Here is a 14046-nt window from a genome sequence, read left to right as displayed (position 1 = left end):
ACTCTGTTTCACTATAATTTTTTTTTTAATAGTGGTTAAATTATTTAGCACTAATACCCTTTTTATTCAGTCTTCATAACTTTTTTTAAAGTCTGTTTTTTAAAGTGTCTGTCTTGAAGAAAAGTTCTGTTTGAACAAAAGGTGCTCATATTAGTTGCATACAGTAAATTGTCCTCAAGGTTTTAATAGAAAATTTGAGTATTTAAGGTGTTTTCAGTGTATATTAACATTTCTAAAATTATTTAGATATTCCCTCATTTGTGGAGGAATAGTATTAATAAACTCTTAGTAACATGATGTCTATCTGAAATGAACATCTCATTCTAAAAAAAAAATTTCTCCTTCTAGATCCTTGGCTTTTACGTTCGAAGAGCCCTGTAGGTAACCCACAGCTTATTCAGTTCAGTAGAGAAGTGATAGATCTACTTAAAAGCCAACCATCTTGTATCATACCTGTCAGTAAATTCATCCCAACTTATCATCATCACTTTGCAAAGCAGTGTCGTGTGTCTGACTATGGGTATTCCAAGTTAATGGAGTTACTAGAAGCAGTGCCACATGTATTACAAGTGAGTTCAATGTCACTTTTTGTTTTTGTTTTGTTTACATATATATTCACAGCTTGAATCAGCTGAGTTCATGAGTGTGTCAGTGGTTGGCACAGAATGTATTTGTTCACCTACCTTGTCCATTTCTCCAAAGGAGATGACTGTACCTAGGATTCAGTTGTTTACCAGTTCATTTATTTTCGAGATTATAACCATGACAGCTATTATTGTGTTTTCAGAACTTATGAAAATATGTAACGTTCTTAGATCTAATTTCATAGATTCCAAGGCCACGAGGGACCATTGTGATCATCTAGTCTGACCTCTTGTATAACAGAAGCCATAAAACTTCCCCAAAATAATTCCTAGAGTCTATTTTTAGAAAATTAACCAACCTTGATTTAAAAATTGCCACTGATGGAGAACTTTGGTAAATTGTTCAAATGGTTAATTACCCTCACATTTAAAAACTTAGCCTTATTTCCAGTCTGAATTTATATAGTTCCAACTTCCTGCCATTGCATTTTGTTATACCTTTGTCAGCTAGATTGAAGAGCATATTATCAAATATTTGTTATTCATGTAAGTACTTGTAAACTGTGATCAAGTCACTGCTAAACCTTCTTTTTACTAAGCTAAATCTATAGTGGTCGACTCAAGAAGCTCAAACTTGAGGTTATGTAGTTAATCGTGAAGTCTCCTTTTTGTCTTCACGCTTGTGGTGTTCTCTTCAGCTGCCTTGGCTAGCTGGCTATTTGGATAATACTCTCACCTGCATTTAGACAGAGCAGATCATCAGTATTACTAGTTGGGACTGTCTGAAACTGAGTAGTCCTGATTTTTATAAAGTAATAGTGTTTGAATGATCAGGGAATCCTATGCAATCTTTTGGACACATGTAGCTTTTTAGTAGTGTTTGTTAACATTAGCTGGTCTTAAGCATACAATTGTGGATTTTACAACAACCTCCACTAAATCACCTGTACAGCAGGTATGACAGTTCTCTTGGAGGAAGCGTTTGTTGTGCTTTCCTAATGATCCATGATTTGTTATGGAAGTATATGGAAAGAGAGCTTCTCATAGTCATGCACTTGATATTTCTTACCACAGTCTGTCCTCCTTTTTACTTAATAGCTCATAACATTATTTACTGTGGAGGGTGGCAGGAGGTCACAAGTGATCAGTGCTGAGAAATCACTGCTTGGCTTTTATGCTGTTAATAGATTTATTATTGTTTTTATGTTCTAGATTCTTGGCATGGGCTCTAAACGCTTGTTAACCCTAACATACAGGGCCCAAGTAAAACGTTTCACTCAAGACTTATTGAAACTTCTCAAATCCCAGGCCAGTAAACAAGTTATTGTGAGAGAATTCTTACAGGCTTATCACTGGTAAGTTGTTTTTGTCTTTACCAAATATCAAGACATCTGCTGTCCACATTTGCACCTGCTTTTCTTTAAAAGTGTAGTGTAAGAGGGGTTGGCACTCAGAATTCTAATACAAAAACATGATACTACATTGTTGCCTTTTCATAGTGATGTTAGATTATCAGAAGGTGGAATTTATCAGATTTTAGAAACGATTGAAAATAGTCCATTATTACTATAGGAACTTTTTGGAATGCAGTGCAGCATTACTTTAACACTTAATTTTTCAATTGTCTTAAAACTGCTACTTCAAATTGGGGTACTGTATCTTGTTAACCTACTCCTTAAGGCATGGTGCATAAATGTAATCATTTAAGCGCAATGCGTGACATACTTGTAATGCAGACTAGCTTGAGAAAGTAGGTGCTATTTTGCGTTGTGTTTTTTTTTTTTTTTTTTTTTTTTGTGGAAAAGGAGACTGTCTTCTTTCAATCATGGAGAGAGGAGGAAGGGATTGGAGGGGGGAGTTCAAACCAGTATAATTTAATAGCTCTAGCAAGGGTATCTGATCGATTGGGGGAGTAATAATGGGCAAAAATCCAAGAGGAATTAGTGCTGTCTTCACATTGCCAGTAACATTCCATCTCTCTGATATTCTTAGATTAGCAGAATCTTTTTGAAATCAATCTCAGCATGTTACTTTCCCTAGTGTGAAGTTAGGAGGAAGCAGTTGACACATGTCTTCAGGAGACTGTAGCACATGAAGTTTTATATATGGCAATTGCTGCCTTCTTGCAGTACAAGAAAATATGCCGTGTTTGCTTGTTTTAGTTTGTCTTGTGAAAAGTTTGTTTGTTTGTTTTAACTCCAAAGCTACTATATAAAGTTCTGTATTAGTCAAGTAACGTTCTTTAAATTCTCATTTTTATCATTTAAATTAGTCTGAGGCACCCAGTAGTTGGTATACACAACTTCACTCTTCATTCCACATGCATCTGAAGCACCAGTGTATGACTTAGTTCTGAAGTTAATAGGAATATTTGATTTTGTGCACTTGATTTACAAATGTCTCCTGGGTTTATGGGTTCTTAAGTGCTTATGTCACTAGCAGTGTGAAAATGCCTTTCATTTCATTGAAGTGTGGGTTCTGTCTTGATAACTAATTATATTTCTATTTTTTTTGTTTGTGCAAACTGATTGCTAACTTGCACATTTAATTGTCCTGTGTAAAATACATCAACATTCTGAAGTTGCTTTACAGTTTTCTTCTTACACTATTCAGGTGTTTCTCTAAAGATTGGGATGTTACTGAATATGGAGTATGTGAGTTGGCAGATATAATATCAGAAATTCCAGATACAACAATCTGTTTGTCTCAGCAAGACAGTGAAATGGTAATTTGTATCCCCAAAAGAGGTATGGCCATATCATCATTTTGATCTGTAAAATAATAGTTTATTAATTTATAAAAATGACATTCTGCCTTCACTATTGCCAGTATATTTTCTATTCTCACATAACTTCAAATTAGCTAATTGGGTAAAGCAAATCCAAATGTATAATTAAGTTGTCCCTCTCCTCTCCTTTGACGGTTTTCTTCTGTACTTGTTGCCAAATTATGCCATTATATTATCATAATCCCATGATTGAGAGGTAGTTATGTATAATCCTAGCCATTTAAAAAGCAAAATTTCTGTAATGGAATAAATGGAATGTTATGTTATTTGTATTCATTGCACTAAGTAATATTGAGTTTAATTAAACTTTGTGCAGGATGGCTAGAGGGGGAGAAATTGTTGGAGTATGAGACAAGAAAACTTGCTTAGTAAATATTGCACAGTGATTGCCACATGATTTATTATTTTACAAAGTAAATATGTAAACATGAAGGCAAGTTCTTCCAACAAAAAAAAATAGTTAATTTTTGTGGCTGATACAAAGCTAAAAATATGCTAATGTTGATGCCCTGTATTTTCTTTATATACCCTTTCTTGCCTTGTAAACTAACTATTCTGTGGCTGTTCACTTTGTTTTAATGTATTTCACTTTTAGAACGTACCCAGGAAGAAATTGAAAGAACAAAGCAATTCTCTAAGGAGGTAGTTGACTTGCTGCGTCATCAACCCCATTTCCGAATGCCCTTTAATAAATTTATTCCTTCTTACCACCACCACTTTGGCCGTCAATGCAAACTTGCTTATTATGGGTTTACCAAACTACTTGAACTTTTTGAAGCCATACCAGATGTCTTGCAAGTAAGTTCTAGACATTTTAAGGTATATTTAAGCATTTTTCAGATCACACCTGAATAGACTGTATTCTTACTATCATCAAGAGCTATTTCCAGGTAATTAACTTCACTAGGAGTTGTGAATTGTGTATCTGCGTGCACTTCTAACCTTTCATGATTATATTTGGTTGGTTAGTTATATTTACTATTTTTCATAGACCACAGAAAGTGGTTTTGTTTTTTGTTTTGTTTTATTTATTTATTTAAAGGATGCTATCAGGTTAAAGACTTAAACTTAAAAAAAAAAAAAAACTTTATGTAATAACCTTGAATTATTGAAACTGAATTTTAAAAATCTAGTTCACAACAAACTTTATTTACTTTCTCTATTTGACTTAGTTTAGACAATAAAAGCAGACTAAATTCAATAGCTTAAGCAAGACTTACTTGATTGTCTCTCTTGAGGAATGTCTGTTAACTCTGCTTGCTTTCATGTAGATACCTTTATGTAAAGTAGCTGAATCGTTATGTAAAATAGTTACATAAATATCTAATATCCTTTACTGAATGTTACTGGGTTTTCTGGTCAGTTTATGTAAGCAACTTCATTTTTTTTATATTTATTTTATTTTATTTCCTTTTTTTTTTTTTTTTTTTTTAAGGTATTAGAATGCGGAGAGGAAAAAATTCTGACTCTGACAGAGGTGGAACGGGTCAAAGCTCTCGCAGCCCAGTTAGTTAAACTGCTGCGATCTCAGAAAGACAACTGCCTTATGATGACTGATTTACTTACAGAATACAGTAAAACGTTTGGTTACACATTGCGCCTTCATGACTACGATGTCAGCTCAGTTCTAGCTTTAATGCAAAAACTTTGCCACGTTGTGAAGGTAAACTGTTTTTAGTGTCTTTATTTACCAAAAAAAAAAAAGCCTCGATTTCATCTGTTTGTAGAACAAAAGTCATTAGATTCCCTGTCTAAACTGTTTTCAAATATCAAGATTGAATGTTTAATTCATATTTTTACCTCATTTCATTGCAATGGGAATCATTGGGTTTCCCCCTCCCTTTGAAATTCCTTAGTGTTTTGCTCAGAGAATTGGTGCTTTGACTTTTTGATTGAAAGAAAATACATAGACCTGTAAACTGCTTTGTCCTATAGAGCACCAGAGACTATAAAACTACTGCAGCAGAATTATTTCTAAGGTCAAAATATTTCCATGTAGAAAGCTCTTTTCTTTTACAGTTTAGATTATATTAATGGAAAATTTTGTATCCAAAAAGGCCTAACCCATTTTATAGAACTCAGACTCATTCATTTTTCTTCTGTTTTTTTAACATCAAAATTCTTCAGGTTGCTGACACAGAATCTGGTAAACAGATTCAGCTGATAAATAGAAAGTCTCTACGTACTCTGACTGCACAACTACTGGTATTGCTGATGTCTTGGGATGAAACCACCTTTCTTTCCGTTGACGAGCTTAAAAGGCATTATGAAAGTATCCACAGTGCTCCCCTTAATCCATGTGAATATGGATTTATGACCTTAACTGAACTCCTGAAGAGTCTGCCTTACTTGGTTGAGGTATGGAAACTACTAGGAAAGCTGATTTGGTTTTCAGAACCATACTTAAATCCTTCTCACTTTATTTGGCTTTAGTTGTGATACAGTATGTGGGGCTTCCTTGTACTTTCAAAGGATATTACTGTGACTAACAGAAGCATAAGTTTGTATGGTGACATTGCTTTGCTTTTGTGCAGGTTTTTACCAATGATGTGGCAGAAGAATATGTGAAACTTACAAATCTGTATTTGTTCGCAAAGAATGTGAGGTCCTTGCTTCACACGTACCACTACCAGCAGATCTTCCTTCACGAGTTCCCAACAGCATATAGCAAATATACAGGAGAAGTGTTGCAGCCCAAAATATATGGATATAATAGTCTAGAAGAGCTCTTGGGAGCAATTCCACAGGTCTGAAGAACTTTATTACTGCATCATAATCTTAAATTAATTTAAGATTCCGGAATGGCTTCAATAACAGTTTCTTAGCGCATTTAATTTAAATACATTATGCAACTGAAACTGCTTCATACTCTGTATGATCTGCTGCTATAGTTACAAGGAAATGCATACTAGACATGTTACATATTTTAACAATCTCAATTTTGCTGAACTGGACTGGTCAACAGACAGCCATATTTACTCAGTGTATTCATTGTTTGAATCAAATGAATGCATATGTAAATAAAAATGCAGTAAAAATTCCATAAAACCCCCACTCCTTTATGGAGCAAAAACGTTGTTGGCATCCACCAAGTGAGAATTGATTCTTCCTATAGTTGCTAAAGAGAAACAATGTATTGCAGTTGCTGAGTTGCATATTTATTGTGCTAGGTTTACCTCATAATGTCCCAGTAGCCATGTAACTTTGAACCCTTACTACTAATCTAAAAGCCATGGGAATGCTACATATTTGAATTTTAGTGTGGAATCTCAAATGTCAGCCAGTTGGTTTATACACTCGAAGACAGAGGTGGGCAAACTACGGCCCAGGGGCCACATCCGCCCCTCCAGACGTTTTAATCTGGCCCTTGAGCTCCCGCCGTGAAGTGGGGTCTGGGGCTTGCCCTGCTCCAGCTGGGGAGCGGGGTTGGGGTCTTGCCCTACTCCGCACAGCTCCTGGAAGCAGCGGCATGTCCCCCCTCTATCTCCTATGAGTAGGGGCAGCCAGGGGGCTCTGTATGCTGCCCTCACCCCAAATGTTGCCCCTGCAGGTCCCATTGGCTGAGAACCGCAGCCAATGGGAACTGCAGGGGCGGCACCTGCAGACAGGGCAGCGTGCAGAGCTGCTGGCTGCGCCTCCGCGTAGGACCTGGAGGCGGACATACCGCTGTTTCTGGGAGTTACTTGAGGTAAGTGCCGCTGGGAGCCTGCCCCCCTGACCTCTTCCCATGCCCCAACCCCCTGCCCCGGCCCCAGCCGTGATCCCCCTCCCGCCCTCCGAACCCCTCGGTCTCAGCCCGGAGCACCCTCCTGCACCCTGAACTCCTCATCCCCAACCCCACCCCAGAGCCTGCACCCCCCAGCCAGAGCCCTCACGCACCCCAACCCCCAATTTAGTGAGCATTCATGGCCCACCATACAATTTCTATACCTAGATGTGGCCCTCGTGCCAAAAAGTTTGTCCACCCCTGCTCTAAGATATTAAAAAATCTTTACTTTACTTGAAAAGTTTATGACCAATCTTTTTGGAGAGCAGTTTACAATAACAGCTCCCCAATCTGTTCTGAAAATATGGGGCTGAAAAATTCATGAGCTTCAGACATCCTGTTGTGATGTTTAGCATCTCTTTTTATTTATCAAGACAAGACTTTTAATTGGGCAATCTAATGTGAATAGTCTGAGTTAGCTTGCATTCCTTTAGAACTTTTTTCATAGTGTGTGAGAAGTAGGGAGTAGTAGGGATTAGGTGTTGAGGTTAGTGTGCGCGCTCTGGTTACATTGTACTTTTGTCTTATAGGTGGTCTGGATCAAAGGACATGGGCATAAGAGAATTGTAGTCCTAAAGAATGACATGAAAAGTAAGTAAGCCAATGGAACTTTATAAGCCAACTATCACACTGAAGTTTACAAGTATCTTTTTAGAGGTGATCAGAGGCCAATTAACTTGCCTTTTTTTGAAGCTCGTTTTAGCTCACCCAGTTTTTCCCCTGCTGATCATGTGGATGATCATGGAAATCAACTTACTGACAGTAATGGACACATGGAGAGTCTAGGATCCACTACATTAATGGAATTAAAACTAGGAACACCTAGTGATGGTAATGCAAACTTAATGTATATAATAAAGTTGTTCAGTCTGTGGAGAAATACACTGAAAGCAGTATTGGGGAAAGAGCTGTGCAACTTAGTATTCAAAGCAGCAGGGGGGAAAGAGCTGTGTGACTTAGTTATTTGAAGTAAACTTCTGTGATGTAAGGAGTTTAAAGCTATCAGACTTCTTTCACAAAGGTCTTAGACATATATTCCTCTTTATGTGAGGTGGAGCCTGTTTCTGTGCGCTCCTGAGGTTTGATCTTCCAAGTTGCAGAAAACTTTTTTCAGATGAGTTCCCTTAACTCCCTTCGCCTCAATGGAAGTTGAAGACAAGCTAAAGCGAGATTAAATGCAAATGATGATGGCCCACTAGGGGATTCCATGAGCAGAGTACCTGTACCTTGACGTTCAGCTGTAGTACTTCCTTTTTTGCATATGATTTGCAGCCTTAGCTCTCCCTCGCTGCTGCTACATCTGCTAATAGCAGTGGTAGTTCTGTTGGTGAAGTCTTTTTTTTCCAACTGCAGGTAGCCAGGAGCCTGGGCCTTGTTGCACGGACCTTGCCATGGTTACCAATTCCTTTGTCACCTCCATGCTGGATTACTGTAATAGAATGGCCCTTGAGACAGATGCTTTAGTTGATGTTGGGAGGAACCTACTAGGACTATTTCTGTGAGGAGTAGGATAATGTGCCCTGAACTCACTACCGATTCAGGGTATGTCTACACTACAGAGACTATGCTGGCCTGGCTACATTGCCATAGCTATGCTGGTATATAACCCTGTAGTGTAGACATAGCCTACATTGATGGAAGGGGTTCATCTACCTCCCCGAGCTACAGTGGAAGCATTCTTCTGACAACATAGCTGTGCCTACGCTGGGGGTTAGGTCAGCATAGTTGTGTCGGTCGGGTGTGGATTTTTCACACCTATGATAGGTTGACATAGCTACATCCAACTTTTACGTGTAGACCAGGCCTTGTTCAAGATGCAATTAAATATGTTCTTTAACATCTTACCTGGTTAGGGATCAGTTCTTTAAGAGAACATGTCCTCTTGCAATGGTTGATAGGAGCTTGGTATTTCTACATGGAAATAGTGTCTGAGTGTGGCAGCTGACTTTCTTGCTTAAAGGCTCTTCCTCTGGAACTTACTCCCTTGCCCCTCGCTCTCAGGGTCCAAGCTTGGCAAACGTCAGGTCATATTACAAGGGTGTGGGGTTTGTGTCAGGCTTTGGGATGAACAAATTTCAGTTTGGGTTTAGTCAATGAATCCCCTTAGAGCATTTTTGCTGCAGACTTGGCGTTTATCCACTATTAATATATTTACTATGGCATTTTGATATTTAAAATTGGTGATATTTTGAAAGATCGTTTTATTTTTGCAGTTTCTAATCAAACTGAACAAGAACTCCTTTGCCTCACAAATACATCACCTGTTGACCTCTTGTGTGAACCAGTTCCTTCCTGCCTACCATCCCCACAACTGAGACCTGATCCAGTCATTCTTGAGTCTGCAGACCTCATTCAGTTTGAGGATCGCACTCCACCTCTCTCTGGTAAGAGTTAGTAGCCATAGGCAGGTATCTGGAAGCTACGTCTACGTTTACAGTGGCATGTAGAGTACAGACACTGCATGGCCAGCTAGAATAAGTATAAATAGTGTAGGTGGTGAGAGACGGGTTAGGCAAGTAGAGTACCCTGTGTGCCTGAGTCCCTAGGTTATATACACTATGTGGCTCTCTATATGCTTAAGCAGTGCCTCCCTTGTCTACACTGCTGCTTTTATTATTTTATTGTCCCATTGCCTCCCCACTACCAGAACCTTTCCCTGCTGGAGCCTTTCACTGTGACACGTAGCTACACATGTAGCGCCTGTACTCTACACCTCACCTTAAGTGTAGACCTAGCCTAAATGGTACTTACCAGACTTTACTGATAACTTTTTTTTTTAAATATGAAAATGAAACATCAAACAAATGGCTGATCATGATCCGCTGACTTTTTGTGGATTTGCTTCCAATATATTGTACCTTATATGGAGGTGTTCCATCTGAAGCTGTCAGTGCTTTACAAACAATTAATCGACAGTGCTCTTGTGAGGTAAATGCAGAATTTACAGGAATCACTTCCTCCTCCATTAAAATGCAGTCATCATTACAGTGGCACATGGCAGTAGTTTAGCAACCTGCAGAAGCCCTTTAACAGTAATTTTTACGGTACTTCATATGAAGTATTTGAGACAGTTATTGTGGTTTGTGAATTAGACTCATTTTACAGATAGATAAACCGAGACAAATATTTAGTGTTAAAACCAAATATCAAATTAACAGCAGAGATGAGAACTGAACCAGAGTGCTGTGGTTCTTAAATCTGCTAGTCACACTTCCGCACAGAGAGAACTCTTATCATGTGATTCTCCTGCATAGCCGTAAAAGAATCTGATTTTGAAAGTAAAATATTTGCAAATAATTTAGCTGTTGTATTTATTTTAGAGATGATGATTCTAACAGAAGAAGAAAAAAACAGAATTGTTACCACAGTAGCAAAAGGAAACTTGAGCAGTGGCCCTGTGGTATCTGGTGCCACAGAGAATTCTTCAGTGCCTCCCTACCAATCTTCTGAAACTCAACTAAGCAAGGAAGCAGTGGACAGCCCAGCCAAAAAGCAACACAAAAACAAAGTGAAATTGGCAGCAAACTTTTCACTTGCACCTGTAACCAAGCTTTAAATTTTCTTCTAGTGTGAAAGACAAATACTGTTGGACTCTGCACAAAAATATAGCTATTTGGTAGCCCTTATGTATTTTAATGAGAAGGCCTAGAAGTCACTTAATTTGTATTTAGATGTATTCTGTGAAGATTTTGTTCTTTTTACACTGATCACAGCTGTCAGCAGGGCAAACTATTTTTATTATTTTGAAAAAACTTCCAGTATTCATTAAATTATTCTTAACAAGTTTTATTCCCCCCACCCCTCCCCCCCCGCATAAATCAATGGTGTTCAGTTACAGCAAAATATGCTCAACTAAAGTGGAATGGATTTTATTTTCTTTAAGCCTCATCGGTGGTGTAATCCTACATGTAGCATAATATATTCTATAGGCTGTTGCTTACTGATTGTTTCAGACAGTATTAATAAAATGCATGATCTGTCTTTAAAAGCCTGGTGAGGAATTTTAACCGTTACTGGATTGGAATGACAAAGTGTGGTGGGTTTTTGATTGTACTGAGGGGAAGCTTGTGTTATGTGCAACTTCTGGTGATTTGTAATTGCATTGTAATTCCTTTCACGTAAAGATGTCTGTAGAAGATTATGTGGATTTCTTGCAAAATTTGTTTTAAATGTTTTGTGAAACTTTCAGTTCCATTGAGGAGCTTTCTAGGAAGTTGAGGATGTTTTAAGCTTCCCTTTTATGTTTAGTTCCAGTTTGACATGGATTGGGTTAAGGAAAAAAGATTGTCTTGGTGTCATGAGTTTAAAGTAAAATGAAGACACTCTATTGTGTCTGGAAATGAGGTTACTAGGAAGATTCCATTATTTCTAAAATATGCATTTAATGCATAAATTATGAATCATAGAGCAGGTGATGTAAAGTGCTATAAGATGGAAGGTATTGATGCTATTTCCACTTGCAAGGAAAGTTCTAGCTGTATGTGGAAATGCCAAGGTTATTCTGCTTAACCTTGTTTCTGTTTTTTAAGCATGTTTGGTAAATGGGAAGCTTACTCTTCGTCGCATTGTCTTTTAACTGTGTCTGTTTTTATTCTAATATTTACTTCTAGTGTTGGAAGCTTTTTTTTCAGTTTTTTGTGGTATTTTGTGTTGGCTTTTGGAAAGGCCAGCCTTTGGAACGGAGGTAAACCAGTGGGAATGACCTTATTTCTAGTTGGCTGAAATGTCCTGTGAGTGAGGCTTTATACCCATTTTGGGTAAACTTGGCATTTACAATGGGTTGTATTTGCCAGGCAGACTAAATTTCCTGTAAAATTGAAAGAACGTATACCTAAGGTTTTCCACTGATTGAATGGTTTCTTTTTTAGATGGATTATATTTTGTAATGTACAAGAGAGATGAAAAGTGGGCTCAGATTTCATAGCCAGCAGTTGAAAATGCCACGAAATAATGGCTATAGACAGAATTTTACAAGTCAGATTTTGTTAAAAAATCTTTTAAATATAGCCAAGTATTACCAATACTAAACTTACAGCCATTATGAATACAGGGAAACACTTGGAAGTTTTTCTGAGCATTATGGCACAGTGTTTGAGTCCTTATTAAACCTCTACAGACATAGTGTTCTAGAAAGCAAAAACAGAATGTAAATTTTTTTAGAATGCTTTTAATAATTTCATGAGTTAAATGTAATACATCTGCTATCACCTTACATGGATTTTGTAAGGTTAACAGTGATCATTTAGATCTTTGTTTCAGTAGTGTGTGCAAAAAATTGTAAAACTATATTTTCATGAGATGCAATTACAAATCATCCAGAGTGCTAAGTAAACCAAATGATTGATACTATAGAGGAAAAATTGAGGTACAACTCTGTACTATGTTTATGTGAATGTGGTGGTTATACCATTTATGGAGGTCAGCATATATATATATATATATCTATTTTGATTCATGTATAATTCTGATTAAATTGCTGTTTGAAAGTAATAGAATACATTTTGGGGAAGTTGTGTTCATAGAGTAACAAAATAGCCAATTGAATTGCAATATATTTTTTTATCCAGAGGTTAATTGAATGATGTGACTTACTGATTCAAAACAATTAGGACCATGATATTCTTGAATCTAAATTAGTACAATTAATTTGTAAATTAATGTCTGTTTATTAAAAAAAAAAAAAAAGTGTCACTGAAGCCCTCAACTTATGTGCACTATATCTTCTCGGGGTGGGAGGAGGAAGAAAAATGTTTTTCATAGCTGTCTATTTTGTTACACACTTTCTTTTGTGGCTCAAGTGCTGTTTTGTGTGTTGGGACCAAACGGTTGTGTCAATAAAATTTTCAAGCAAGCATATAACTCTTGCCTTATTTACCTAAGAACAGACAAATATCTTAGAATTCTTGCTTACTACCCCCACCCCCCCACTGTCACCAAGTTCAGTCATCCTGGCAAAGTAAAGCAGTAAAATGTTTGATCTGTAAAAACCCAGATTAAAACCAACAGCAAACCTTCCCATGAAATTCTTTAAAATTCCAATTATGCAATTTAGATATAAATATATCCCCTGTGCAGTTTTTGAAGAGCTGGATGAGCATACCAGAAGTCCTGAAATTTTACTAGTCTGGATTTTTAAAATTATGTGTTTCTTTTCATGAAACCTCCTCAAGTGTTTATATGCTATTGGCACAAAGGCTGCTTCATATACATAATAGGTCCTGAATGAATAAGAACTACTTTCAATAGTAAAGTGAGCAATTTTAGTTGCAGCTACTTAATTCAAGATTAATAGAGAACTTGTATACAGTACCCAGGTAAACAAGATGAATACCATAAATTATTGCTCTTAAATGTGGGAGAAATGAAGGTGGGTAGAAGCAAATGGATTCTCTAAAACTGCTGTTGTAGTTAAATGAAAACTGCAACAGCTGTTCCATAATTATATATACACACACACACACACTTATTTTTTTTTTTTTTTAAAGGGTTGACAACTCTCCTGGTTTTGCCAGAAGTCTCCTGGAATCAGGCTCTATCTCCCAGAGGCTACTGAAGCCAAATGGGAAGATTTTAGGCCACTAAACGTCTGGTGGTGCAGCAGGGCTAAGGCAGGCTCCCTACCTGCCCAGGCTCTGCGCAGCTCCTGGAAGTGGCTGGCACATCCCTGCTGCCCAGGGGGGAGAGGGGGCAGGGGGCTCTGCACGCTGCCCTGAGTGCTGACGCCGCAGTTCCCATTGGCCAGTAACTGTGGCCAGTGGGAGCTGTGGGAGCGGTGCCTGCAGGCAGGGGCAGCGCGTGGAACCGCCTGCCCCTTCCCCTCCAGGGGCTGGACATGCTGGCCGCTTCTGGGAGCCGTGCGGGACCAGGGTAGGTAGGGAGTCTGCCACTGACTGGGAGCTGACCAAGGT

At 37.9% G+C, this 14046-nt stretch overlaps 1 protein-coding gene across 3 annotated transcripts in view; it reads left to right on the top strand.

The window, feature by feature from the left end:
* Positions 1-12991, top strand: part of MARF1 (meiosis regulator and mRNA stability factor 1) — a 35753-nt gene extending 22762 nt beyond the window's left edge. For all 3 annotated transcript variants that reach the window (XM_054041554.1, XM_054041553.1, XM_054041555.1), the window contains exons 17-27: positions 349-569; positions 1797-1939; positions 3198-3331; positions 3968-4170; positions 4808-5035; positions 5500-5730; positions 5907-6119; positions 7669-7729; positions 7832-7969; positions 9352-9522; positions 10459-12991. In XM_054041554.1, the coding sequence (XP_053897529.1) occupies positions 349-569; positions 1797-1939; positions 3198-3331; positions 3968-4170; positions 4808-5035; positions 5500-5730; positions 5907-6119; positions 7669-7729; positions 7832-7969; positions 9352-9522; positions 10459-10694 (1979 nt within the window). In that variant the 3' untranslated portion in view covers positions 10695-12991. The remainder of the gene's footprint in view (positions 1-348; positions 570-1796; positions 1940-3197; positions 3332-3967; positions 4171-4807; positions 5036-5499; positions 5731-5906; positions 6120-7668; positions 7730-7831; positions 7970-9351; positions 9523-10458) is intronic.
* The last annotated feature ends 1055 nt before the right edge of the window (positions 12992-14046 follow it).

Source organism: Malaclemys terrapin, chromosome 10, assembly GCF_027887155.1.
Source record: "Malaclemys terrapin pileata isolate rMalTer1 chromosome 10, rMalTer1.hap1, whole genome shotgun sequence".
Lineage (NCBI taxonomy): Eukaryota > Metazoa > Chordata > Testudines > Emydidae > Malaclemys > Malaclemys terrapin.
Note: the sequence above shows the minus strand (reverse complement) of the source record. Positions and strands in the feature narration are given on the sequence as shown.